Genomic DNA, 27,005 nt, shown 5'->3' with positions numbered 1-27,005 from the left:
CACTTACTACGGAAGTGAATGGGGCCAATCCGTAAATTTTAAAATACTCAACAATTACAGGTGTTAACATGATTTTAGTGTGATAAAATAACTTCCTAACCTTATAATGATACACATGTTTTAACAGAATAATTAATGTAAGTGCTTTTAAAAAAAAATCTACTTTAAACCAAATATTAGTTCCATTCACTTCCATTGTATAAGTGTCCCACTGTAGCATGCTTTTTATTTTTTAAAGAGAGGATGGATTAGTGACATAAGTTGAAATGATTGTCAACATTATGCCACAAATGAATCTTAACTTGTATTGAACCTGTAACATTCCTTTAATCATATTATGCATATATATGTGTTTGTGCAATAGTAACACAGAGTTCAAGTCTTGATTATGAGATATCCAGTTTGAAACATGCAATTAAATGTCTGATTGCTATGTAAGAAAGTAGTGAGGGAAGTATGGGGTAGATGCCTGCGTGTTAAAGTGAATGAGACACACTGCAGTCTATGTTGACGATAGTATCCTCAATGTAGGACACGAAGACAAAAGTGGGATTTTGTGGATCAATCTGGCGTTTTTTTTGTTTTGTTTTTTTGTTTTTTGCTCGGCCACAAAGCTATATGTGCTAAGAGATGGGAGATGCTATGCTCTTAGAACGCAATTCAATAAGTTTCAACGAACCTTGAGGCAAAAAAGAGGACAAAACCTTCGTGCGTCAATGGCAGTCAACAGGTTCTTTTGTGTCTCCCCAGCGCACGCAAGGTGAAGCGCTTTGGAAGTCACTCAAGCGCACAGATGAAATAATTAAAAAAACTTGGTTCACATAAATTGCTTTGCAACATAATATAGCAGTCGTTACGCTGTTCATGAAAAACAAATGTCAGTATTAGCAAAGTTAGTGAAAAGTGAATTGTCGGTATCAACCGGTCTCTGTTGGAGCGTTGCCATAACGCGTCAGCGCCGATGTCTTCTCTTCTGCTGACACTCTGTGGACGGATGATCGGACCTCTCATAACTGAGAACACATGAATGAATTTTTTTTGCCCACCTGGTTAACGGCACATAATGCATCGGTACGGATCGCCACCCAAGAGCTGGCTTGGTCTTCGTTTGCGACTGAGTAAGTGTATTTTTTTCTTCCACGACTGGATTAAAATAAGAAACGATCGATGTGCCAATGATGACAACTAGTGTTAAAAACAGCGTGCTGTAAAGTATTCAGGATAATGTCTCAATTTAAAATATGAGCAGGATTTCAGAAGTTAATGCAATGTTATTTTAAAGATATTCTAAAATGCCTATTAACTATGAACTTTAAATGTATATATTTTAAAAGGCTAATTTCTGATCGTTCTAAAACTCTTTAAAGAATATAGATTATCAGATTTGATTATTCACTATTTGTAACTTAATACTAGTCCTTGTGTGTTCATTGTGAGTTAATAATAATGAGATTAATATGAAATCTGAAATCCTTCCTAAATTAATTGCATTTCATATGGAGAGTTTTCTCTTGGGAAGCAGGTGCAATTTCTGAGTCATTCTATTTGGCTTTAGAATAGGAACACACTCATTCTGGCTTCTGGACTTTGAATTTGAGACCTGACTCACATGTTCTCAAAACTATTTGTATGTAATTTTGTATCACTCATAATTATGTTTGTCTGATTTAAGAGGATTATTTATGTTTATGGGGAATTTACAATCAGATATCCTGTATATTTTTGGTCTTGGCTTTTCACATTCCTCACAATTAGGTTTAAGGTTGAAATTCTTTGACAATCGATTAGCTAGTTTGGGCTGAATTATGTTTTCATTGGTACAGTTGGGACAGGGAGCTCTTTGGTGTACCTCGTTACTGCCTATCCTAAGGAAATGTGATTCACTCTGTAACAATATTCAACAGCTCTGATTCAACAGCTGCACGGGGAGATTGCATTTATGTTTGCGGAAAAAAACTGGAGAAAGTTTACAAAAATAGGTTGATATGTTGAAATGTCTATAAGTGAAGTCAGCACGGGAGAACACAAATTAAAATGTCAAGTAGTCAGTTTGAATATTAATAATTTAAAGTTTGAAGACCAGATTATTTGACTGAACTGGGCTTTTTTAAACATCAGAATTTCTAACATACACTGTCTGGTTCAAAAGTATTGACAATTGTAATGAAAAGGCTCTATGAAATGTCAGTATAAAAGATAAATACATTTTCCACCTGTCTAAAAGTTGTTCTTTAAAGCCTCCTTCCAGTGTACTGTATGAATTACACCCATTTATATTACTATTACTGTATGTTTATTTATTTATTTACATACACTCTATACTCTATTTAAATTTGCACTCAGCAAGTTTTTGCTAATTAACAATGTTTTTGTTAAAGTTTAACAAAGACATGAATATAATTTTTTATAAATATGTTTAAAATGATGTACACTCACATTAGATGAAGACTCCAGTCATATCAGTAACCTAATAAAATCTGTTCAATTTTACACGGAATGGGTCACCCCCTGATGGACGCTGCCATGTTGACAGCACATGACACAGTTTCATTCAATTGAATGAGTTACTACCACTAATAATGACAATAATAGTTACCAACCCGATCTCATGAAAACTGTTCGCATAAACTTGTACGACTTCATCACATGCAAATTCCCGGATGACTAATGCGGAAACGCGAGTTCCACGCACAAGGCGTTAAGGACATGCTTATGAATATTATGCCCAAACCCCTTATCTAAACTTAACCAATCGGTAGAGTGTGTAAACATGATAGGAAGCTGTTGTGTGTGACAGAAGCAAATAATTGTCGCATATTAGATGGAAACGATGTCCACGACGTCATTGGCTCTAGTGAAAGTCATTTGAATTCAAATGAGTGCAATCGCATGATATCATACGAATTAGCCAAATTTAGAAAAGTCGTACATATCTTGCCGATTGCGCCTTGAGAGTGTGTTGCTAATTACGTTTAACATTTACTTCATATTACGCTTTCAGACAATGCTCCAACATAAAAGTACATGTAAACAAAACAAGCGATAAAACAACAAATAAAACACAAACACAAAAAGTATCAAGACAACATCTTCGGTGTTAAGCGGCAGCACTTAGTAAAAGAACTTCCAGTATTCAGGCCGATGGTATTAGTACAGAATCCAAAACCACATGCACTACTGGGGCAGACGAGACGAGTAAGAGCCAGATAAAATCTTACTGAGTGCACCTTTAATCTTCTCTAGCAGTGTGTAGAAAAAAAGTATTATTTTATATTCTTTCAAAGAAGACAGAATAGTTTGACAACCTGATAAAAGAATAGTTTAACAGTAAAACAGTGTGACTCTTCCAACTAAAATAAATTGCTGTTCTGTCTGTGAGGTCCAGGGCCATAGTTATTAAATTCAAACTTCAAACTAACAAAGGAGACTTTTATGAAGCTCACAGTTTATTATTTGAGCCATTTAGTGGTATTTCTTACAATAATGTCAAATATAGTCTAAGCTTCTTAATTTTTGATGAAGAACACCAAAAAAGACCTGTTTACTTGATTTAGAATAGGATCTGTTGTAAGGAAATGTCTAGGCTGTTAGAGAACTGTCACTTGGCTGAATAATTTGCCATCTAGCCTCCAAACCAAACCCATTACTGGTTGTAGATCGACTGGCCTGTTCATTGTTTGCCTGACTACCCAAATGCCAATGTTTATTTAAAGATAAACATAATGTCTGGAGAATCACAGATCAGAGGATTAGTCTCGTTACTATAATTGACTTTACTTGCTGTCACACAGTGTTTTTTATGTGTGGCCAACATGCTGGTGGTAACATATACGCTCTTCATGCTGTGTATCATAAGATGAATATAGCATGGTCACCAGCTGAATGCAATGCTGCAAATGAAATTAGGGTTCGGTATGTGATGATAATGACCTTTTTAGAGAAACTTAAGATGAAGTGTGTATTGCCAAAATAATATTTTTTGTCATACAGGTTGTTCCAATGGACGTCAAGATTTTCACTGAAAAATGACTTACATTTCAATTTGTTTGCCTCCAGAAGACTTTAATATAATGCACAAGTCACATGGACTACTTATATGATACGTTTGGGTCCTTTGTAAGCTTTAAAGTGAGTTACTATCCACAGCAATTGTTTTGAAAAGATGGCCCGCTATATTCATTAGAATATCTCCTTTTAAAATATTACACACTTCATCTTTAATAATACTTGTATCTTAAACTGCCATCTCGCTAAGGCTTCTCAGCAGTTATTCAATTTAGAAAGATAGTGGATGCCTAGCAAAGCCCTCTTGATTTTATTTTATGTCTTATTTTATGTTTTTAACTCTTTTGCATGCTCATAGTCATCTGTGAACACAACACATTATGAAATCCATATGAATAAATATGCAAAATACTTCATTATTTAGTTTGAACTATAGCAACATACAGTATAAACAAAACAGCACTAAGATGTCCATCATAAATAACATAATAACAGTTAGTTGAAACAAGATGTAAATATAAATGATGCACTCATACACCAGCTCGCAGAGGAAAAATGTATTGGTAAAGGAGATGAAAAGAGCTTTGTTGTTTGTATAATGTCCTAGCAAAAGATTAGGCTGACAGTCTGAAACTACAGTGCATTGGCTTCACAACCACTGGAAGCCTGGTCATTAAAACTAACCTCTGCACGTCACACTGCTCCAAATCACTACCATATGCCTGGAAAATGTGGATCCCAGCAGCTACGACTCTCCCATGCTACACTCTAATTTGTCAGAGCAAAATTAGAAGTTGTGTGGGGGGCTGGAAGGCAATGGCAAGCTCTTGTAGCTGTTCTCTTTATCTTCATCCTAACCCTTTCTCACTTTTTACATGAAAGCAGGAAATTACAGTTTTCTGCTTCATTGCTCTATATGATACAGTAACTCTCAGATGCATGGAGTTTGTGGGCTTTAAATAGGTGGACATCTGAAAAGGCAGCTTTGCCATTCTAAAAAGTCACAGGTCCAAGTCTCTCTTACATCCCAGCATGCACTTCACATGTGGATGAATGCACCGCTTGTCTGTTGTGTTGCATGGGTCAAGTCCCCCTCTGCCCCCCTTTCACATACTGGCTCACAAAGTCCAAAGCACCCTGCCTGGAAACTTTGGAACAACCAGTATTCTGAGATCATTTCTTCACAAGAGAACTCACTCAGGTTTGAATACATTCTGTAGTTTAGAGAACATGAAGAGCAGTTGTTATTTTGAAGTTTAATGCTTTGATTCAAGTTGTGAAGAATATTTATCTCCTCTGTATTTTGACGAGTGAGATGTCAACGCAGTGCTAGAATTATTGGTTGCATTTGGATTGTGAGGCACGATGTTCTATTGGCGACGACATGGGTCGTATGAACTGGAAACTCTGCCGTACACACAGAATGTGCTGGGGATAGAGAAATACACCTGGACCTCCCTAATGGACATCACCAAGAAGTCTTGTGGTAAGGGTTTGGGGGCCAACCTATTTATGTCATGTCAAAACCTGTTAGAAGATGACAAACGTGAAGATAGCAAATTGCTTAGTCTCTCTTGCATGGACATTAATGTCAGATTTCTCATGATATGTCAGGGCTGAACAAACAAGGATTATTTCTTTTGGCTCAATCGGGCCAATAGTTTAGATTTTTACTTGCCCTGTCATAATTTTCACTGGCCTCACCTCAGAAAATTATATTTTTTTATTTATGTAATTTTTTTTATTTTAATTAAACATTTTCTTTACAAGAAATGGAGTTTTCATTGGTTTTTAAAGCTGTAAATTACACAGTTATATTGTACCTCCATGAGACATTTAGCTGGAAAACCATGGATAACTGATGCTTTCAGGACTAACACAAATAATTCTATTTCAACAAAACCTCATGTCTGCTAGGCATTTTGATAGTGTTACGTTGATGACATTGGTAACACTTTACAATAAGTTTCAATTTGTTAACATTAGTTACTATAAACTATCAATGAACAATAATTGAACAGCATTTATTAATCTTGGTTGATGTTAATTTCACCATATATATATATATATATTTCATTTTTTTGTATTTTTTTATGTTTTATTATTTCACTATGAACTAACTTGAACTAACAATTAATTTTTTTTTATTAACTAATATTAACAAAGGTAAATTAATGCTGTAAAAAATATACATATTGTTTATTGTTTGTTCATGATATCTAATGCATTAACTAATGCTAACAAATGAAACCTTATTGTAAAGTGTTACCGTGACATTTAGAAGAATTTATAATAACAATATTAAATGCATCACATACAACCAAATGTTTCAAGTAATACAGTAAAACAACAACAACAAAATCAGATGTAGTGACAGTGCTATTGGACCAGTTGGCCATCCAATGGTAAAATTAAATTTGGTACTCCCTTGAAGTCTACGGCAGGAAGGGGATGCCATTTGAAGGGCCCTTCCTCAGCGCAGTTGACGAAAGGTACATGGGATGGTCACTTTGAAGAAGTAATTTTTCTGTTGTTAGTGACGTATGTCTTAGTATAGGGTAGGAAAGTATAGAGCATGAGGATGATTACCTTCGTTTGGGATCGGCCCAATATCAGACCAGAGTATTGTTCTCAGAGGGTCAGATCCCAGCTATGAACCCTTGAGTTAAGACCTTAACCTTAAATGTAGTGGAACGAAATAGCTGACATTAAGAGATGTGGATGTCTTCAGCCCAACCTGTTTTTTGGCTTTGTGTGGAGAACCACATGTTTGGTTCCCAGTAAGCAGTCAGAAGGTTTTAGAGACCACTGTGACACCAGAGTCAAGAGGGAGTGTTAGTTTTAGCTTGTCCACATTACCCTTCCTCTTTGATCAGTGCGCTAATGTCCCAATTAGCACCCCCTAATAATGGCATTTGCCACTGGTAGTATTTTTTCTGTCACAGAAGTTAAAAAAAGGCTTACACAAAGGTGGTTCACTTAAACTGGGATAGAGGAAAGTATTTTAATATTGGAAATTAAAATAATACACACATCTCCACTAAGGTTGTTTCGTTTATGAAGCATTAGGTCGTATTTCTATTTACATGCAAAGTTTACCTTAAAATGTCTTGACCTTACTTCTTATTGTCGACTCAGCCCTCCAATCACTTAATTAATCTAATTTAAGCCTTAAAGGTAAGAGGATTAGTTAGCCAAAACTAAATAATCAATGACGAATCCACTTCCTGACCTACAGCTGGTAATGTTTTGACATTCTCAGACCTTTCAAAACATATACTGGCATCTTTGGTGTCAGCTCAGTGTTCCTCCTATGGAGTCTAAGGAAAATTGTATCACATAAAATATTTCCGGACTGGCACTTGAGACAATGGATGTGCTAAATGTCTGGGTAAACAGAGGGGCATGAAAAACAGATCCTGGCATTCTCCACATTCCTTAATTAGAGGATTTCTTAGAAGGTGCCCTATGCCTCTCTAACTTAAGAAGGAGAAATAGAATATTCTTTACTGAGAGATAGAGGCAAGTATGGTAAAGGAATGTGAGCAGTGTTGAGGAGAATTCCTGTAGTCTGGTTTGGGCTGTGATGTGGTGTTCTGTTTTCAGGATGTTGGAAAAGATGCTGCCTTGCTAGGGAGTGCCCGAGACTGAGATATTTTTTATGGTGCCACCACCACAAAAAAATAAAAATACCAAACAGATCATGTACTCTGGCAATGCCCTGGTTTTTGGATGTGTACTCTCATAGCACCATGCTATTGTTTGAAGTACCTTGGTGTACTTGAAGAGTAGATTAAGACTCCTGTATTACAGTCATGGGTAGAAAGATACTGAAAAATCCTACTCAAGTAGAAGTACTGTTACTTCCCAAAAAATGTAGTGTGAGTAGAGTAAAAGTAGCTGTCCTAAAAACTACTCAAGTAAGAGTAAAAGTGTAGCTCATTTAAAAGTAGTCATGAGTAGTGAATATTGAGCACTGAGTTGCAAAACCTATGCCCCATTATAATGAACACTGTATGCAAACTTTTAAAATACATCACTTATCTATGATAAACACTATATGAATCTGATTCCAAAAAATAAAAGGGAGACATGATAACAGAACTGAAAAGATTAAAAGTTATTTTCAATACACTGATCACATTTTAAATAGTAATGTATGAAACAATTACATTAAAATCAGTTTAGCTGCAGGGTCCAAATTTCCCTTAATGCCAACAGAGCTTTATTGTTGTGCATAAAACATGTTCAAACAATGCAAGGAATGCAAAAACATAAATGCTAAATAAGTAGGATCACTTGGCACAACATGTCCTGCACAGTAGAGGAGGTAGAGTGAGCAGGGGAAAAGAGGTTTGATACAGGGGCTACATCATGCTTAAAATGGAAAAATTTACCCAAAAAGGAAAATTCTCTCATCAATTACTCACCCTCATGCCATCCTGGATGTGTATGACTTTCTTTCTTCTGCAGAACACAAATTAGAATAATTTTTAGAAGAATATCTCAGCTCTTTTGGTCCATACAATGAAAGTGAATCAGTGCTAAAATATTGAAGCTCCACAAATCACATAAATCAGCATAAAAGTAGTCTAATCCATGTGCCAACTTTGGGTCTGCTTGCCAAGTCTAAGCCCGACACGCAGATGTCCGGCATGCTTGCCCGGGCCACCACTTACAGCCACGACACCCCCCCCCTCAGCCGTCTAGGGCTTCAGGTCAACTAGGAAAAGAGCAAGCTCTTCCCGTCTCAGAGCATCTCTTTTCTCGGAATGGAGTTCGACTCAGTCTCAATGACAGCACTCCTCACAAGCGAGCGCACGCAGCCTGTGCTGAACTGCCTAAATTAATTCAGACAAGGCACAGCGGTTCCACTGCAGCAGTTCCAGAGGCTCCTGGGGCATATGGCATCCTCTGCGGTTTGGCGCCGCTCGGGTTGATGCATATGTGGATTCATATGTGGAGTCCCGACATGGGCATGGCGCCACGGCACACACCGTGTGATTTTCACCCCTCTCTGTCGTCACTTATTCAGCCCTTGGACAGACCTCTGTCAGACCTGCTGTCGGCAGACCCACGTCTCTCTTGGGAAGCTCCCTCTGCCCCCGGCCGCTGTGTTTGTAGAGCTCCTCCCTCACCAGGTGGGACCTACCACCGTGCAACTTCCATGTGTGCTTGAGGCATCCTCCACAATCGGTGCCAGATCTGCAGCTGCCGTTTAAGTTTTTTACATGTGATTTGATTGGACGGTAGTCACAAGACTCTCCCTAGCCAATCATGTTGATAGATTAAAAAAAATCAGGACAGAGAAGTAGCGAACAGAGACGGTGGGAAAATAGCGCAGTAAAAGTATAGTTACAGCAATTCAAATGTACTCAAGTAAAAGTAAAAGTAAAACATTTTTAAACTACTTAAAAAAGTACAATTTCTGGGAAAAACTACTTAATTACAGTAATGTGAATATTTGATATTCGTTATTTTACACCCCTGATCTCATTACAGTAGCAACAGAGCAGTGAACTGTATCTTTTTTTCCTCTGGGTAATAATGAAAAAAGATAAAATATACATATTGAAGGAGAATGGGTGAGAGATCTGGCAAAAATTATTCACATACACTTTTCTCATAAGACCTGTGGGTTTTCTATATAAGACGAATCATGACCCTGCCTGAAAGGAAAATCAGCCTGCCTTCCAGAAAACTTGTAATGTCTGGAAATCTCAGATTTCCGCCAACTTTTTTCTCTCTGTCTGTTTTTCCTTTCCTTTTCCTCTTTCTTTTCCTTTTTGTGTTTTTGTCAGTCCTTTTGAGTAAGGGCAGCCGGTGGACTTTCTGATGCCCCCTAGAGTAAGTTGGTGCCCCACGCAGACTGCGTTATATGCGCATAGGGAGCCGCAGTACTGATGTGCGGTCACTGTCACAAGTATGCACATCTCCCATTTTACCCGGGAAACTTAACTCATCCAATCATATTTGATATGTTAAATCATTTTGTTGTGTTATGTGAAGCCGCTGTGTTTTTGTTTTTGTTATGAACAATCTTATCTATTGATTTGTGCAGTTTCAAAGAAAAAGAGAAAAAAAAGTGAGATGAAGTATGCTTCATTTGTTAAGCATTTAACAGTTTGGGTTGAATTTCCAGCAGATATAACTGTATTATGATGTACACAGTACAGTTACTTTGATATAAAATTACTCATCTCATGATAGCGGATTTTTGTCATACAACCTACCCCTAATATGACATGTCTGCTTCCCTCCAGCCAGCTCCACTTCCATCGTTTTTGGCTCTCACTGTGCCTTTCTCTTGTACATTTTGGCTCTTATTTTTTGATTCTCTTGCTCTCTCCCTCCTATCCCCCCCAGCTGCCTCGTCTCTTGCCCTCCTGTACCGTTATTATGGCTTTTGGCTTATGCCCAAGGACATATCTCAGGCTCATTGTGTATGCAAGAGTCCCTCCATGGTACCTTAGTACAAAATCTCACTTAGAGATAGACTGATTATTGGTTCGACCACTATTTTCTACCAGTTTTCAAATGTTTTACATAATCGGTTATCGTTTCCCAAAAAGAGGGTCTACCAATAAATTGTCTTCACAAATGCATTCTGCTTTGTCATAATTGTATTTGTCATCAATGATATTGTTTTTGTTATTATTAATAAAATAATTCATATTTTATTTTTGTAGTCTAATGATTATTCAGCTTCCATGTGTCAAAAACAGTAATAAACTGTAACTAAAAATCAGTTCCATGTATGAGAATACGTCTACATTAATCTGGTTACATCTGAAAACTGTATTTTCATTTTCGAAACACTCTCCATACATTTTCAAGCATAAGATGTGAAATAATTATGAAAATGCTTAAATCCTCCTACTGCACATGCGAAAAATTGCCGTTGCATTTTTCGGTCCACTTTCAAAAAAGCTCTTGTTTTCAAAAAGCAAATTTTTTTCTCACTGTCAATGGAAGGCCATAATTTAGAGAAAAAGATGCATTTTCAAACAAAATGTATTAGTGTGGATGTAGCCTCAGTTATCGGAGACTTAAACATTAAAATAATTGGTATTGTATCATCATTAAAAACAATATCGGTTGATCTCTAGTTGTCCTAAATAATACTTAATACTTAATGACTTGATACTTTCAGATTTCCTCCTGACATGCAGTATGGTTGACCTTTGACCTCTAATTGTGTTATGTTTCAGGTGAGAAGCCTGTACAGGAGGAAAAGACTGGCATCTTGTGTCAGCATCCAAACTGCTCTGAACGCCGGCTTGCTTGCAAGGTGAGCCCTGCCGTACGTGTCCATTTGCACGGGATAAATCCATCCCAAATACCATCCCTGCTTTCAATACCCAGTGATTAAAGTCATGATATATTGAAAAAAAAATGCTAACTTAATTTCCAAATACACAAAGTATACGTACAATGTCAATTTAATACACATTGGTTAACCCAGCCACAGCCTAGCCACAGTGAAAGTACACTTTATATCTGGTAATATGTAACAATTTAAGTAATGCACTCGAAATGCTTTGAGGCACTCACAGTTAAAGCACCGCTTGCTGCCCGGGGTTTTTTTGCCTCTCATTTTCCATAGAGAATGAATTAAAATATCCACTCACTTAGAAGCCCAGCAAGGACAAAACATACTGGTACTACAGTAAATATTTGCCACTTCATGTTTTCATGGTCACCTATCACCAAAAATTCCAAGTATGCCCATTGCATTTATCACATGGAATATTCCAGCACAATAATAATTTGTCAATGCGTGAGCTTGGGGAACAGGCAGGAAAAAAAAAGTTTTGTTTGTCTTTGTGCGGATGAATGTTCTCGGGCGAGAGGACGGATGTGATGTGATAGCCACCATTACGGCAGCTTTATCCTGGGAGTCTGGGGATACAGGGGTGGAAAAGTGAGATTACGGCATACATACACTATATGAGCCTGAACATTAACACACACACAAAGCACAACACTTGTTGCCCTTCCTGTCTATCTATCTCTTTCTATCTCGCTCTCTCTCTCTCTCTCTCTCTCTCTGTTCCACTGTCTCTCTCTCTTTCTGTCTGTTAAAATATCATACATCCAAACTGGCGTGACACTTTTTAGATTCTGTTTTATTGTCATGGGTCCATTGCCAAACAGGTTTGACTAAAGACCCAGTGTATTTCTGCCAGTATCCCTGCTTCTTTTAACATCAGTCACTCCCATTTTCCCCTCATTGGCAAATCTGGTCCCTATTCATTACCAACACTTTCCACTTTTTTATTTTAACAGGTGTTCCCTTCCCCTTTAAAATCTGAATCAGAACTCTTCCCCATTAATTTGCAGACTGAATGCCATACATCACAGGTGTATTAGAAATGCAAGGACTTGAGGTTTCTCGTCCGTATTTGCTGGACGTGTTATTCAGTGTAGGCTATCACCATGATTGTTGTTTGTCCTACATTTCTTGTCCTCTGAACTTTAGTGCGATTTTCAAAAGAGACTCTGGGTAAACACTTCTGTTTCTGGTCCTCTCTGATCGAAGCCAGACTTAACTTAATGTACCCAATGTTTTTATCCAAACCAGGCACGCACTTATATCGTTACTTGTACAATATGAAAAGATGAGCTTACTGGACTCTTGTTTATTTGAAAAGGTTTCTGCTAAAAATGAGAGAGGGAGTTTTCAAAGTGTATGGCCGTGTGTTTATGTTATGAGGTCTGTGTGGTTCGTTCACTTGTGGGCTACAAGTTTCAGGTAGGTTTGTTTTCTTCCTGTCTCGGGCAAGGGGTCAAGGGGGGAAAATCCTCAGAGAAAATGACGGTAGTTTGTTTTCAGCATTTAACTGCTCAACCTGCTTGCTAACATTTAAGATGAACTGTCATTTATTTGTGTGCAAATGTATGGGGGTGTCAATAAACAGGTAGTTTGTTTGCTGGTCAAAATTGTTTCGTTTTTATCATGCTTATTCAATATAGCATGCTAGTGCCATAACACAATGCTATCTGTGCCACTCTTTTTTGAATTTAGGGAATTTGCCAATAATATCTGTTAAAAATAATTAACTGTGCATTTTTTTTTTGTATGATAGTTATTGTATCATGTCTCCAAAAAGGTTACAATAAGCAATGCAAGGCCACAACAAAATGTGAAATTAAGGAAATATGTTTTTTTTTTTCCCATTGAGCCGGAGCAGCATTGCAGAAGCAGAAGTTAGTGCTTTTGCCCTTGATATCTGTATACAGTCATTTAAATTAATAACATTTCTTATTTTATTTAATTTAATAAAAAAAAAAGCTTATAGGCTCACAAGGATATCTGTTCAAAACCATCTTGGGTCATGTTCCAATCCAGTCCCGTCTGCCTCTACATAAATATAATATAAATATATTAATAATAAAAATATAATAGAATATAAAAATATAATAATAATAAAAATTGTCCTAGATTGATTTAGGCCTTTTTTGTGTGCTAATTGTGCACATTTGCTTGATCATTTTGAGTTAGTAGTACTTGATTTATAGAGAGTACTTGACTTGATTTAGTACTTGAGATATGATTCCAAAACATTTAATTTCAAATCATGTTTAATTTAATTATTTGATACTTCAGCATAATGGAAACTTGATTAAACCTAGTAAGAATAGGAAAATATAAGCGTAACTAATTGTTTTTTTTAATCTGAGATAGCTCTTATTATTATTTTATAGTGTTAAGTCATTAGTGTACGATACATACATTACTTTTTAAATTAAAAATCAATTGTTTAGTTAAAATGACCTTTTGTAATTTTTTTCTAGCTTTTAATAATTTATTATTATTAAGAGAGAGAGAGAGAGAGAGAGAGAGAGAGAGAGAGAGAGAGAGAGAGAGAGAGAGAGATTGTTTTTGATTAAAAAAATATTTAATATAAATTTGTATATATATTGTGTGTGTGAAAACTGGATCCTTTACAGAATAATTCCAAACCAAACAAACTCAAGACAGGAGATTTAATATTTTAAAAGCATGTGAAAGCATTTGTGTATTTGAGCATGTGTGTGTGTGTGTGTGTATCTGTATATGCATACAAAATGTATGTGTTGTGTGAGTGCATTTGCATGCTTGTGTGCCTGTGTAAATGTATATGTGTGTGACAAAACAATTGTGAAATGGACAGGCCATTTTCATCTCTTACACACACAGAGACTAAACAGTGACTGTTCTGTAATAAACACAGACGTTAATAGCCGACTGTAATTTGTGTTGTAAAAGATTAATACACTGCTTACAAAGACATTACTCACTATGCTGAAGTCCTAGATCAAGGCATGGTATTACTGGTTAGCAGATAATGGTGGTTCCAGTCTTTAAGACACTTCCTTAATTAAAACACCAGACTGTCACCCTGTCAAAGCATTGCCAATATTTTGGCTTCAAAGACTTGATTTCAGTGAGAAAAGTAGGTTAACTGCTTTTCAGCATGCTTGTATATTTAAACTGTTGGCTTGGGGTTAACCAGGCATCCCATTGCAATGGATTTTCCTTACCAAGTAATTTTTCAGACATCAGGAATGCATGAAATTGCATTATTGAATATAGCTGTTTTTTAATCCAAGTAAAAAGATGCTCATTCTGTTTGTTTCACTGTGTTGAAAATGCAAGAACCAGGTTCCTGAATGCTTTCTCGGTTGTTAACATGATTGAGGGGATTATTTACACTCTGTTTCAGGATTTGAAGCTCAGCATATCTGTGCTGTGTCTCCTCTGTCACTCAGTGTTACCTAACAGAGTGTGAGAGCAGCCTGAGTTAGCTCAAACCTGTAGCACAACAGTCTTAGGACACAGATTTAAAACACTTTGTGCTCCCTTAAATATTTCAAAGACAATAGATTTGGAAATAAAGTTAGATAAATCAGCTTTTCGTGGAATGCTTTGGATTAACATGCCTCAATACCTCAGTTTACCACCAGGTAGAGCAACAATATTCAACGAATTAAGAAAATGTATACTTTGTTTTTAATATCTCATCGTTATGGAGCCTAACGGAAGAAATAATGAAAATAGTGATTTCTAACTAAAGCAATAATTGAATTATTTCTGTAAAAATTACATACATTGAATTTGTCTCAGGCCAGCATCTATTCTCTAGATTTCTAACTAAAGCAATAATTGAATTATTTCTGTAAAAATTACATACATTGAATTTGTCTCAGGCCATAATAGATTTTCTGTGTGGTATCAATTCCATCTTGTTTACATTTTCTCTTGTTTATTGAACTCGGGTTCAAACAAAGCAATCGAAGCAAGTGTGACTCAACCTACATTGCTGCCTTTACCTCATTCTGCAACAGTTGTCAACATTAAGATAACATATTATTCTCCTTTACTCTCCTTCTTGTTTGCTCTCTCTCGCCATATTGGCTTTTATTGCCAACTAAAGCTCTCTACTTGCTCATTCACTCCTGAAAAGGAGACCTGTGATGTTACCTGGCAGGAATTAAAAATCTGTAGATGTACAAAGAATTTACAATGCATGAGCCCTGAGGTGTAAATTTACCATAATTTTAAGCCCTGCATCAGGTATCAGAACCTTCCTCGTCTGAAGCATTTGTTCATGTAATGACATGCTTCAAAGTAAAAGCAAATCTTATCACGTGGCTTGTTGAGCGCATTGCCCTGGAGACATAGTGCATGTGGAGGCTTCACACCACACACCACGGCATCCAAGCTCAACTCACCACGCACCCCACCGAGAACAAACCACATTATAGTGACCACGAGGATGTTACCCCATGTGACACTATCCTCCCTAGCAACCAGGCCAATTTGGTTGCTTAGGAGACCTGGAGATAAATCTCCAACTTTGACCAGCCCTGACCAGTATGTGACGATAAACATGAAAAATGTGAATTGCTGAAAAACAAAAGAACAAGGATCTGGAAGTAAAGGTGAAAGTGGAGATTTATAGTAAAAAAACTATTTAAATAATGATCTGTTTCTCATCCACATGGATCTCTTCTGAAGACATGGATTAAACCACTGGAGTCATATGTATTACTTTTATGCTGCTTTTATGTGCTTTTTAGAGCTTCAAATTTCTGTTCATCCTTCACTTGCGTTATATGAACCAACAGAGCTGAAATAGTCTTAAAAAAAAATTCACATTTTTCTGCAAGAAGAAATTCATACACATCTGGGATGGTATAAGGGTGAGTAAATGTTGAGAGAAGTTTAATTTCTATAGCTACGATTACATATAAGTACAATGTAGCACCCTGAGTATTTGCATCTTTCACTGAGGGACAAACAATGATCTCATACACTTGTAGTCCTCTAACGCATACCGGTCTACGTAAGGGAAGGCTCTTATACGTAACCACAGGACGTTGTGGATTCAGAATTCGGTAAAAACAGGAAATGGATTCAGGAGTGACGCCTGTGAACTGTTGGACATGTTAGATGTTGGAAACAACCGCTGTCTCTAGTTTTGTGAGATAATACCCTCCCTGGGGCATGTTTTACATGACCTGTCACATCCTTTGCTTGTTTTTTTACTGAGGCCAATGTATATATATATTAAATGAATAGTTCACCCAAAAAAAGAAGGTAGAGCTCTGTCAGATCCTTATAATGCAAGTAAATGGGTGCCAGCACTTTGATGGTCCAAAAGTCACATTTAGGCAGCAGAAAAGTAATCCACACGACTCCTGTCGCTCAATTAATGTCTTCTGAAACAAACTGATAGGTTTCTAAGTTGATAATTAAAACATTTTTAACTTTAAATCGGCGCTTCGGTCCAGGGCTCTGATGTTGTTTGAAATGACCAAACTCTCACATGACATTCATTCATCTGTTGTAAATAAGCACCGTGACCTTGCCGATGCTTACATCCCGCAACAGCTATGTGATGTTCCAAGAAGCGCTTTTTAAAAGTTAATAATGTTTTAATTATCTATTTAATTTTTATAGAAACGTATTGATATGCTTCAGAAGACATTAATTGATCGAATAGAGTTGTGTGGATTACTTTTATGCTGCCTAAATGTGAATTTTAGACCTTCAATGTGCTGGTACCCATTTACACGCATTTTAAGGACCTGACAGAGCTCTATCTTCTTCTAAATATCTTTATTTGTGTTCTGCTGAAGAAAGGCTGAGTGAGTGAATAATGAGAGAATTTCCATTATTTTTGGGGTAACTATTCCTTTAATATAATGAATAATTTTGAACCTATTGTGATATAAATAATTTTTATTATAATAATAATATATTTGTAGGCCTCTAAGAATGAAACATATGACACTATATTAGTATTAAAGGTTATTATACCCATAGATAAATGAATGGTAAGCCCACTCATGCAAAATATGTTTGAATTCTACATGATGCAAGTCGCCACATGGTGGCTGCAATGTCGAGAGCACAAGACCAATTGAGTACCACTCACTTTATCTTAGTAGCTTCCCTGTTATTGAACATAATCGCTCGCTTGCTAAATAAATAAATCACGGCTGATTGCAAATAGCAACTTTTTACAATTGGTATATTGGTAACCAAAAAGAACTGCTTTTCCATGATGCTGCAGCTGCATCCACATTGTTAGGTATCAGTATAAGACTAAGATGACTGCCATATCAGCCAGTGCATTGTAAAAAGTATTGAATGCACCTTAAATAAGGAACAATAATTAAGGATAGAATATAAGGACATTATTAGGTCTAAAATCAGCATGCTTTATAAAGCATATAAAGAATAAATAAACTCAGAATATAATGAACAAAACACAGGGAACCAGGCGCAGAGCATCCAACAATACATGCAAAGACTGACAAACTAACCAGGGGAAACAAGGGCTTAAATACACAAGGGAAACGAGAAACACCTGGGGAAACAATCAAGGAATAAGGAACACAATCAAGGGAAAACCAGTCAGAAAATGAAACAACAAAAGGACTACAAAAATTAACAGGAACTAAATTAGAATTACAACATAAAAGACAAGACCAAAAACAACAGGGAATATGACTTTTGGAGTGTCTCACTTGGTTGTGTTATGTCATAAACAGCGTTTTTAGGTTGATGTATAAAGTTAAATGAAATTTGAAAAACTTAGTTGTGCACTCCATCCAGGTGTGTTTGAACAGAATAACTCATCCTCATCTTGTGCTGTCACACTTGACAAACTGCTATTGTCAAGTGTGTGTGTGTGTGTGTGTGTGTGTGTGTTTGGTTTGTTGTCTGTACAGCTTCATGTAGCCTATACAGCTGGAGTTTCAATTACTGCCCCCTGCTGAAAACATGTGGTACTTTAAGCTCAAATTGCTCTGATGGTGGTAATATATTTTATCATGGTCTGGGGACATGATTAATTGTTTTTTTTTATAATTAACATAAAAAAAAAATTATTGATAGCCCTAATATATATATTCTATATCATTCTATCATTAATATTGTTCATACATAAATTTGTCTAAATACTAGGATTTACACTATCTTTTTAATATTTATGATAAATTACAGTATTTACAGTACAGGGAGCAAGAAAAAACGATGAGATATGTTAAGCAAGGTAGAGGTTGGTTGTTAGCAAAGGTTGGTTGGACAACTGTGTTTGCTCATGGCAAAATCTGTAGGATCGGGGTGTGGCTGGAAAACCGTAGCCCTGACATTCCCTTACACCCTCTTCTAAACCTGGAAGTCTGTACACACAGCTGCTTTCTATCTGAATCACCTAAACCAGATACACACACACAGACTCTTAGCCCGGTCAGCATTCAGAAGCAGCCAGTAAGAGAGGAAGGAAACTGGGTAAGTGAAAGAAGGGAGAGAGGGAGAGCAAGAAAGGGGGGTCTCTTTTGGAGGCTCAAAGGCTAGATTTGTCCCGCAACGCTACACTGTTCTCTGCCTTTCTATTGTGGACTATAGAGAAGCTGACGTTTTGGTGGGCACAGAGACACGCACACATATGAGGGTGATACGAGCATCAGGTGTGTGTCTTAAATGTATTACTGTGTGATATTGCAGGGCAGGAGCTGTGGTGGTTTTATGATTGTTATTGAAAAGTTTCTGAGCTGCGTGAAGTGGTGTGGTTTTCTCCACAGATGTGCGAAAGGTCTCAGAGAAACGATGCAGAGCCAAGCTAATGATTGGGTTAGCAGCATTCTCTCATACTCTCTCTGTTCACACTAACTCTCTACCTCGCTCTCTCTCGCTCTCTATTCGGTAGTTCTCTTAAAGGGAATGTTCACCCAAAAATGCAAATTTGGTAATCATTTACTCACTCTCATGCTGTTTTAAACCCATATGATCTTATTAATTCTGTGGAACACAAAAGGAGATTTTGGGCAGTATATTAGTCTCAGTCACTGTTCTCTTTCATTGCATCTTTTTTTTCCCATACAATGAAAGTGAATGGTGACTGGTGCTATGATTTTGCCCAACATCTCCTATTGTGCTCTGTTTTGAAGAAAGAAGTCTAATGAGTTTACTGTACCTTTTAGCTATACTGTTGAGTCTTGTTGTGTACATTCCTTTAATGGCTTTTTGTTCAGAATTCAGAGTTTGCTTTAAAATTGGCTGCTATACTGTATTAATTGTTGGATACTGCACACTATGGTCATTTTAATACTTTTTCATGGTGTACACTGGTGTGAGATTGTTTGAGTTCTGATCAGGTCCCGATAACTGCGAGGAGAGAACAATGAGTTGTTGTTTTTTCCAATCCTATCTAGACTCGTTGTAAGTGATGCCACAAGGCAATCACAAGCTGCTGTTATTAATATGGCTCTGCATTCTCTTTTGGGGTCAAGTGGGGCACAATTGGAGGTAAATTTTGCACTTACAAGGCCTTGTTTAACCTCACAGCTGAATGATCGCAAATGACCTTAGATGACATAAGATACTAATGTAAGATGTTGGTGTTTGTGATTTAAGTGATTTTTGTAGTAATTATTTTGGAAAGTGTTCATTTAATTTCTAATGTACATCTCATTTTCAATAATTAGGCCTAAAATGTAAGCATATTTTATCATATTTATGGGCATTAGCTTTGACAATGGCTAGCCTGTTCTGTACATATTAGCATAATTGAAAAACAAATATTGGTCAACCACTAAATAGTGTTTACAGATATATGTGTAGTTAGATTGAATATGGTTGAGAAGCTAGAGGTAGTTCACCCCAGAATTGTGTCTTTAACAGTTGCTCACCTTTACATTGTTCCAAACCCATATAACATCCTTTTCATAAGGTCTATGAAACATTTGCAATTTCTGTGTCTGCAAAGACATTCCCAATTATAAAGCATTTTACACAAATACATATGTATGGCCCTGTAGAGAGATACTCTTTTAGTGTATCTCCTGGCTTTGAAAAGAGTTTGTCCTTACTGTAACTTATTGCAAATGCATTTTAAGTAACAAGACAAATGGAAAACAGAATAAAAAAATTATTCACATAGGATAAAGTAACAGTTTGGCTTGGCATTGGTTTCTCTTAGCCTTATTTAGCTTGAAATATTACTTATGAGCAGCAGTCTGGCTTCGTTCTTTTCCTAGTTAGTATTACAGGAAGTAATACTTACTGGGAAAATGTATTTAATCGATCGCGAATGCAAGTCTCCACATTTTTCAATCTGTGTGTTTTATTTTTATTTTATTTTTTTCGTGATTACATAATCCCTATGGAATTTGCCCACTTTCCCGTTGCTTTTCTCCAATTGTTTCTTTACGTGTTTCTCCATCGTCTTGCTCACTAACTTCTTGAGGTTTTGTCTCAAAGATTTCCCAGCCACTTTGTCACTCTAGTCGCATCCAGGAGATGCATTTACTTTGGCACCTTGAGAGGTTTTGGCCAGTAATTGTGTTCTTGTGTCTGAACAAAGGAGATATTTTGAGTGGATTAAATCACGAGCATAATCTATGTCTCCTCCGTGTAGACAAAGTGCTTAATCAAACCTCTGATTATCTCACTGTTGTGTCACATTTGTGAATTTTCTTTAAAAATAATGTAAGAGTATTTTGGTGGAATCATACCTTTCATATTATGGCTCACTTCATGGTGGAGAGTTAGCTGCTTCAGTACAGCATATCTAGAGAACAATAGCAGGAAGCAAACAAGCAGGAGGTCTTTATCCCTATTTGTTTTTCTATCTTTCCACACTTTTTTGCTTCCTGCTGCTGGCCTTAAAGTTGGTCTTAAAAATTGTGTTTTGTAACTGTGATATATATAATGTTTTATCATAACATTTTTGGGCTTTTGCCTTTATTAAAAGGACAGTAGAGTGTAGAAAGGAAAATAGGGCTCAAAGAGGGGGACCAGGATTAGGACATGACCCAGGTTGGACTCAAACCCTGTAAGCAAAGAGCTCTTACATGTCCATCTTTGCAGCCCACTGTGCCACAGATCTGACCGAACAAAAGCGTTGATGCAAAGAGTTGGGTTTTAGTTTAAATGTACGCATTTAGCAGATACCGTTATCCAAAATGACTTGCGGTGCTTTCAAGGTATACATTTTATTACTTTGTGTGTTCCATGGACACCCTGACTAGATGCTAGTAGCATGCGCTACCAGTTGAAATACCGGAACAACTTGCTGTTATGCAGCAAATGGATTTTAAACAGCAATGCATTTTCAATTTTACAATTTCTTTCTAATTTATTCCCCAGGTCTGTCACCACCCCTTGTGTCAGGACCTTAGAGACGGCAGCCCACTTCACCTCTGCGAGTCATGTGACTCAAACTGCCACCCTGTTGCCTTTGACGGCATGCACTTTGATAGGCACCCACGGTTTGACCTGCAGCCACAAGGTAAAAGCCCTGATTATTACTTTGTCTCATTCTGTTCTCTGTCAGATTGGCCGGTCTTCAATCAATCAATTGTAATGCAGTTTCACAGGGTCCCAAAAAGTTTTTGGACAAGAATGCATATGAATATCAATGCAAAATTAAAATACTTCAAATTCAGCTATCCTCAAGGCATGAATGACACTTAGCACTGAATGTGTAGTGTTTAATTATTATTACCAGTTTCTGGCAGGATGTTAGTGTTGCTTCCCTTCCTCGCCGCCACAGGTTCCATCCTGGCCCGGAACGTGTCCACTCGTTCCTGTCCACCTCGCACTGGTCCCCCCTCTGACATGGAGGACGGAGAGGAGGGGTGCTCTGACCTAGGGTCAGTTCTTTCTCACATTTATTCCTCCATTCTTCCATTCATTTTGGGCACATGTTTGGGCTTTGCTAATATCTGTGATAATGAAAGAGGAGGTCTGTGTACTTTCCAGTGGCGTCATCTGTAGGAGAACTTCTGGGATGTGACGATCTGTTGCTTTTAACCACCACACTGCTTTAGGATATGGAAAATGGGCTGATATTCAAAAAGAATCAGTTGCGCCTGCTGATTGCATAGTTTATTTTTGATTCACTAAAGGAAATTATGCAAAATTATAAAATTTTTGGGCTCAAACACTGTTTGCAAAAGTGGCCACCCCATAGTCAGTTGTTGACATAACTTTTGATTCAAGCAATTCTTGTCTTGGTTTTGTTTCTCAGGGATTTCAAGAGTGGAGGAATGAGGCTGGTTAAGAAAAAGACCAGACGGCGACACACAGATGTAAGAAAATTATTTGTTTTTCTGAAGTCTCTGTGCCATTTTTCTGTCTGTGCCCATCTAATGATTTATATTTGCAGGCAAGACGTGCTTATAAGACCTTTGAGTTAGAGCTATTGACCCATGTCTTATTGTGAGGACTTAATCATAGGGTCTGTTCCAAAACCTAGTGAGCTGCCTTGCTGCCTACATAGGTAGCAGTCCTCCATGGCAGCATAAATAATAAAAAAATAGTGCTCCTTACTCACTGGATACTCGGCAAGAATGACAAGTGATGCGTGAGGAATGATACAATATTCTAATGAGCATAAATATACATAGCACACGCTATGGGTGTTGCCTCCTGAGGCAACTCACAAGGTTTTGGAACAGATGTATAGTAAGGATTTGAGTAGCAAAATGTGACATCATACATTTGGCTTGAAGGATTAGCTGTAACCTGTTTGCCTTAAAGCATAAGTTGATTGTCCATTTATCACTCTTGTAGGACCCCAGCAAAGAGTGCTTCACTCTGAAGTTTGACCTAAATATTGACGTCAGCATGGAGATCGTCCCAGCTGTGAAGAAGAAAACTTTAAGGTGGTTTTGTGAACCCCTGGAAACCCCAAATTGTTTGTGTTCAGATACAAGCATTTGTGGGCATTCTCAACCAAACAACAAATTTAAACCATTCATTAAACATATGAGAGGGCATTAATAACCTGTAAGCTGCTTCGTGTTTCAGAGAAGTCCTGGGAGCCGTGTTTGAGAGAAAAGGCATTGAGCTGTCACGTGTCAACCTGTTCCTAGATCAGTCCAACACCCCACTTTCACTTGGATTTGAAGCCTACCGCTTTGGTGGCCACTACCTCAGAGTACGAGGTAATGACATACAGGCTTCCACGCATTATAGTTTGAACTCAACACTCAATACTCAGTCTGTTAATCAAATTTGGCATAGAAGTAACTACTTCAACTGTTATTTTCTTCTACCCAGCTAGAAAGAGTGAAGAAAGAGTATCGGACATTTTACTGTACATAGGTTATTGTACATTCATTGGTACTCTAAAAAACATTCACAAAATTCAGTTTTTTACTTCAACAGTTTCTTGATTTTATTGCAAAACCCTATTTGAAAGTTTGAATAAGTGATTTGGTTGTTCTTAGTGCAGTATCTTTATGGAGAAGGCAGAACTAAAGGGAATTTCATACTTATCATCTTCATTTTATACTGAGGGATAAGGTATGTCATAGATTCTGCAACAACATGGCAAGTGTTAGGGATTTTTTATCTGTTGTTGAAATCTGAGAGGATTTTCATGACATGAATGAATATTGTTTTGTATACTTTTTCTTTCACAAAATGATGTGCTTTCAAAACTTTGCTCTGTTTGTTTGAGTGGCCCAACATTGGTGTGAGTTATGGGAACACCTGTTTGTCCAAATAGTGGAATTTATAATTTTTGTAATTCTGTTTGGTGATGCTTGTGACGCATGAAATTTGCAACCTGGTCTCATAGTGAAAACGTGACTCTATATACATTTTTGCAAAACTTGTTATGTGTGTCTCCAGGTACAATTCCCTGCAGTTTCCAGGTAAAAAGAACAATAGAGGCATTACAACAGCTGTGTGTTTTATTCACTTTCACTTTAATCATGACTTTAATGGCTGATTATGACTTTAAAGATACTTATTTTTCTCTCTATTACTCAGACCCTGCTATTTTATGATATCGACACACTTTTACTCTAATGCACATTGTGTTATACAGCACGTACAGTTTGAATTGCAAAAATGTTGCCATGTTCATGTAAATTTCATGAGATCAGGCTGGAAATTAAACACATCTGCTTGAAATTATAATTTATTTATTAAACATGTAGTTATTACAAATATAAATGGAATGCTAGTAATTCATAGCCTAATATGCATTACAGTGTTGAATGCTTCTGTAGATTAATTCTTTACTATTTATGGACAATTGTATTTGTCAGCTATTTTATTTTTATTCAATTTCGAAACTGAATTAAATTGAAAAAGAGGGTTTATCAGAAATATATTTAAAAGAGAATTGATATGATAGAATCACTCAACAATGTTAAGACAAGAATTCATATCAAAAGTGTGTGTGTGTGTGTTTGTGTGTAGCTCAACCAGGAGAGGAGGTGAAGGTGGAGAGGTGTGTGAAGGACCCTCGTTCTCTCAGTTTGCCTATCATGAGGTCATCCAGCGCTCAGAACTCCTCTACTGAGCGAGCAGAGCATGGCTCTCTGGGACGCCGAGAGGCGGCAGATCTGCTAGTTGGCCTGGTAGGTTTAGATTTGATCCTAAATTCCATGGATTTGATCCTAGGTGAAAGAGATACCTAAAAATGAACATTCTGTCATCATTTACTCACCATTATATTGTTCCAAACCTCTGTGACTTTCTTTCTGCCTAGATGTTTGGCAGATTGTTTGGGACTAACAGTCTCAGTCACCATTCACTTTATTGGATAGAATGCTATAAAAGTGAATGGTGACTGAGTCATTCTGGTTCACATTTCCTTTTTGTGTTCCATGGAAGACCGAAAGTCATATGGGTTTAGAACAAATGAGGGTGAGTAAATGATGACAGAGTTTTCATTTTTGGGCAAACTATCCCTTCAAAAGTGAGGAAATGAATTACTGATTAGTTTCATGAATTGAATACATCAGATAGTAAGAAATGGAAAGGCACCCATGCATGTCTGCACTTGTGTTCTTAGAGGACCTTGCCAAATGTACATTATGAGTGAATAACTTTCTCATGAGCTGTAATTGCATTCTGTCGTATCATATTTGTGGGCATTTTGTAGGTGGAGTACATATGATTTTAAGAGGATTTATAAAGGGAAAGACACAGTTTTTTATGTGGACAGTCTTTTTATTAATTGGTTTTAAGAACATAAGAAGTTATCATACATTTGCATTTGCATTTAGAATCAGTCTTTGCACATCTTTATAAAGGAGAATAATGGTCACCAGTGTATGTAATATTTTGGTTGCTATTTATGACTATAAAATGCTAATATGAGACTATCTTCGTCAACCATCTTCACCAGAAAGAACATGCTGGTCTAGTCAAAAAAAGTTAATAATATTGACAAATTGTACATATGTATAATTTGTCAACATTAGGAAAAATTTTGAACAGCACATTATATATTAAATGAGAACTAATTTAAGCAAAGTAAAGTCAGGCCCATTTTTTTTGATAGCTTAAATTTGCCTAGAGTTGTTTTCTATATTGTTAAAGCATGTGTTGCCACCTGTCACGTATTCTCAGTATAAATCTCATTTAAAGACCACAAGGCCTCTTAACCATCTTGCCCTTTTCTCCTTGAAAGGAAATTTTCATATCATATCAGAGACACGTTCAGGGTTGAGTTTGTTTGAATAAAGGGATGTGTCTCGGAAGTCCTGATCGCCCTGCCAAATGACTCGACTTCCACATAAGCAGCATGTGCCAGCTTGAGTAATCGAGTTCAAAATCAAACAAAAAACCTTCCCTCTAAAGTAAACACATATTCTTTTGCTGTAGCTGTTTGATGAAATCCAGAATGCGTGATTTTTGTATTTAGGCCTACTTTGTATTTAGTTAAAAAGGCACATATTACTTCCAGTTCGCATGTAGCATTTGCATATGGTATCAAACAGGAGCAAAGTTCAGAGTTCATGAGACATTATTTCCTGGTGACTGTCCAAAAGTTTGTTGTTGTTCATCACGTGGAGTACAAGGTTAACCAACTTCACCTGGGATGTCCCTCATTTTTTCATAAATTTTTCATGAAAAACGCATTAACACAAATAAATCCCCTGCAGGATTCCCAAGGTTATGAAAAAGATGGAAATATGATTAAAAGTCATGAAGTCATGGACATTTCAGCCATGTTGCAGCCAAGTGAGCCTGACTCACTGAACATCCACTTGATCGTCCGATGAAGCTGAGTGCCTTTTTGGTTTCTTTTTGTGCTGGTTCTGCCTAGTGGCTGGAGTTTGTTTTGTGTAACAGCACTCCTTAGGGACAGTGTTGTGGATGAATCTACACGTTCTTTGTGCTTACGCCTCCTGTTGGTTGGAGTTTGTTTTGTGGAGTATTCTTTGCAGGACATTGGAGTGGGCCATTTGTTGCACTGATGTAGCAGTTCAATGTGCCGGCTCATTGAATATTCGTTTGACTGTCCGAGAGAAACTGAACAGCTTTTTTTATTTTTTATTATTATTTTATATATATATATATATATATATATATATATATATATATATATATATATATATAATATAATATATAATTTTTATTATTATTAATTTATATAAAAAAAAAAAATGGTGTGCTGGTTCCACTAGAGGCTGGAGTTTGTTTTGTGGAGGAACACACTTTCTGGACAGTTATATGGATGAATCTACACCTT

At 36.9% G+C, this 27,005-nt stretch overlaps 1 protein-coding gene across 6 annotated transcripts in view; it reads left to right on the top strand.

Annotated features, from left to right (window-relative positions):
- The first annotated feature begins 1,031 nt into the window (after positions 1 to 1,031).
- The window catches only part of plekhg5a (pleckstrin homology domain containing, family G (with RhoGef domain) member 5a), a 50,253-nt gene continuing 24,279 nt past the window's right edge, over positions 1,032 to 27,005 (top strand). For 2 of the 6 annotated variants that reach the window (XM_052111759.1, XM_052111760.1), the window contains exons 1-7: positions 18,526 to 18,793; positions 21,653 to 21,794; positions 22,059 to 22,158; positions 22,536 to 22,596; positions 23,081 to 23,172; positions 23,318 to 23,454; positions 24,722 to 24,882. In XM_052111759.1, the coding sequence (XP_051967719.1) occupies positions 18,536 to 18,793; positions 21,653 to 21,794; positions 22,059 to 22,158; positions 22,536 to 22,596; positions 23,081 to 23,172; positions 23,318 to 23,454; positions 24,722 to 24,882 (951 nt within the window). In that variant the 5' untranslated portion in view covers positions 18,526 to 18,535. Of the gene's footprint in view, positions 1,119 to 5,203; positions 5,492 to 11,216; positions 11,297 to 18,525; positions 18,794 to 18,835; positions 18,973 to 21,652; positions 21,795 to 22,058; positions 22,159 to 22,535; positions 22,597 to 23,080; positions 23,173 to 23,317; positions 23,455 to 24,721; positions 24,883 to 27,005 lie in introns of those variants that run through there. The other 4 variants (XM_052111762.1, XM_052111761.1, XM_052111764.1 and 1 more) reach the window with 4 other exon arrangements.

The sequence above is a fragment of the Xyrauchen texanus genome, chromosome 39 (genome assembly GCF_025860055.1).
Source record: "Xyrauchen texanus isolate HMW12.3.18 chromosome 39, RBS_HiC_50CHRs, whole genome shotgun sequence".
Lineage (NCBI taxonomy): Eukaryota > Metazoa > Chordata > Actinopteri > Cypriniformes > Catostomidae > Xyrauchen > Xyrauchen texanus.
The sequence above is the reverse complement of the archived record's forward strand: the minus strand, read 5'-3'. Positions and strand labels throughout refer to the sequence as shown.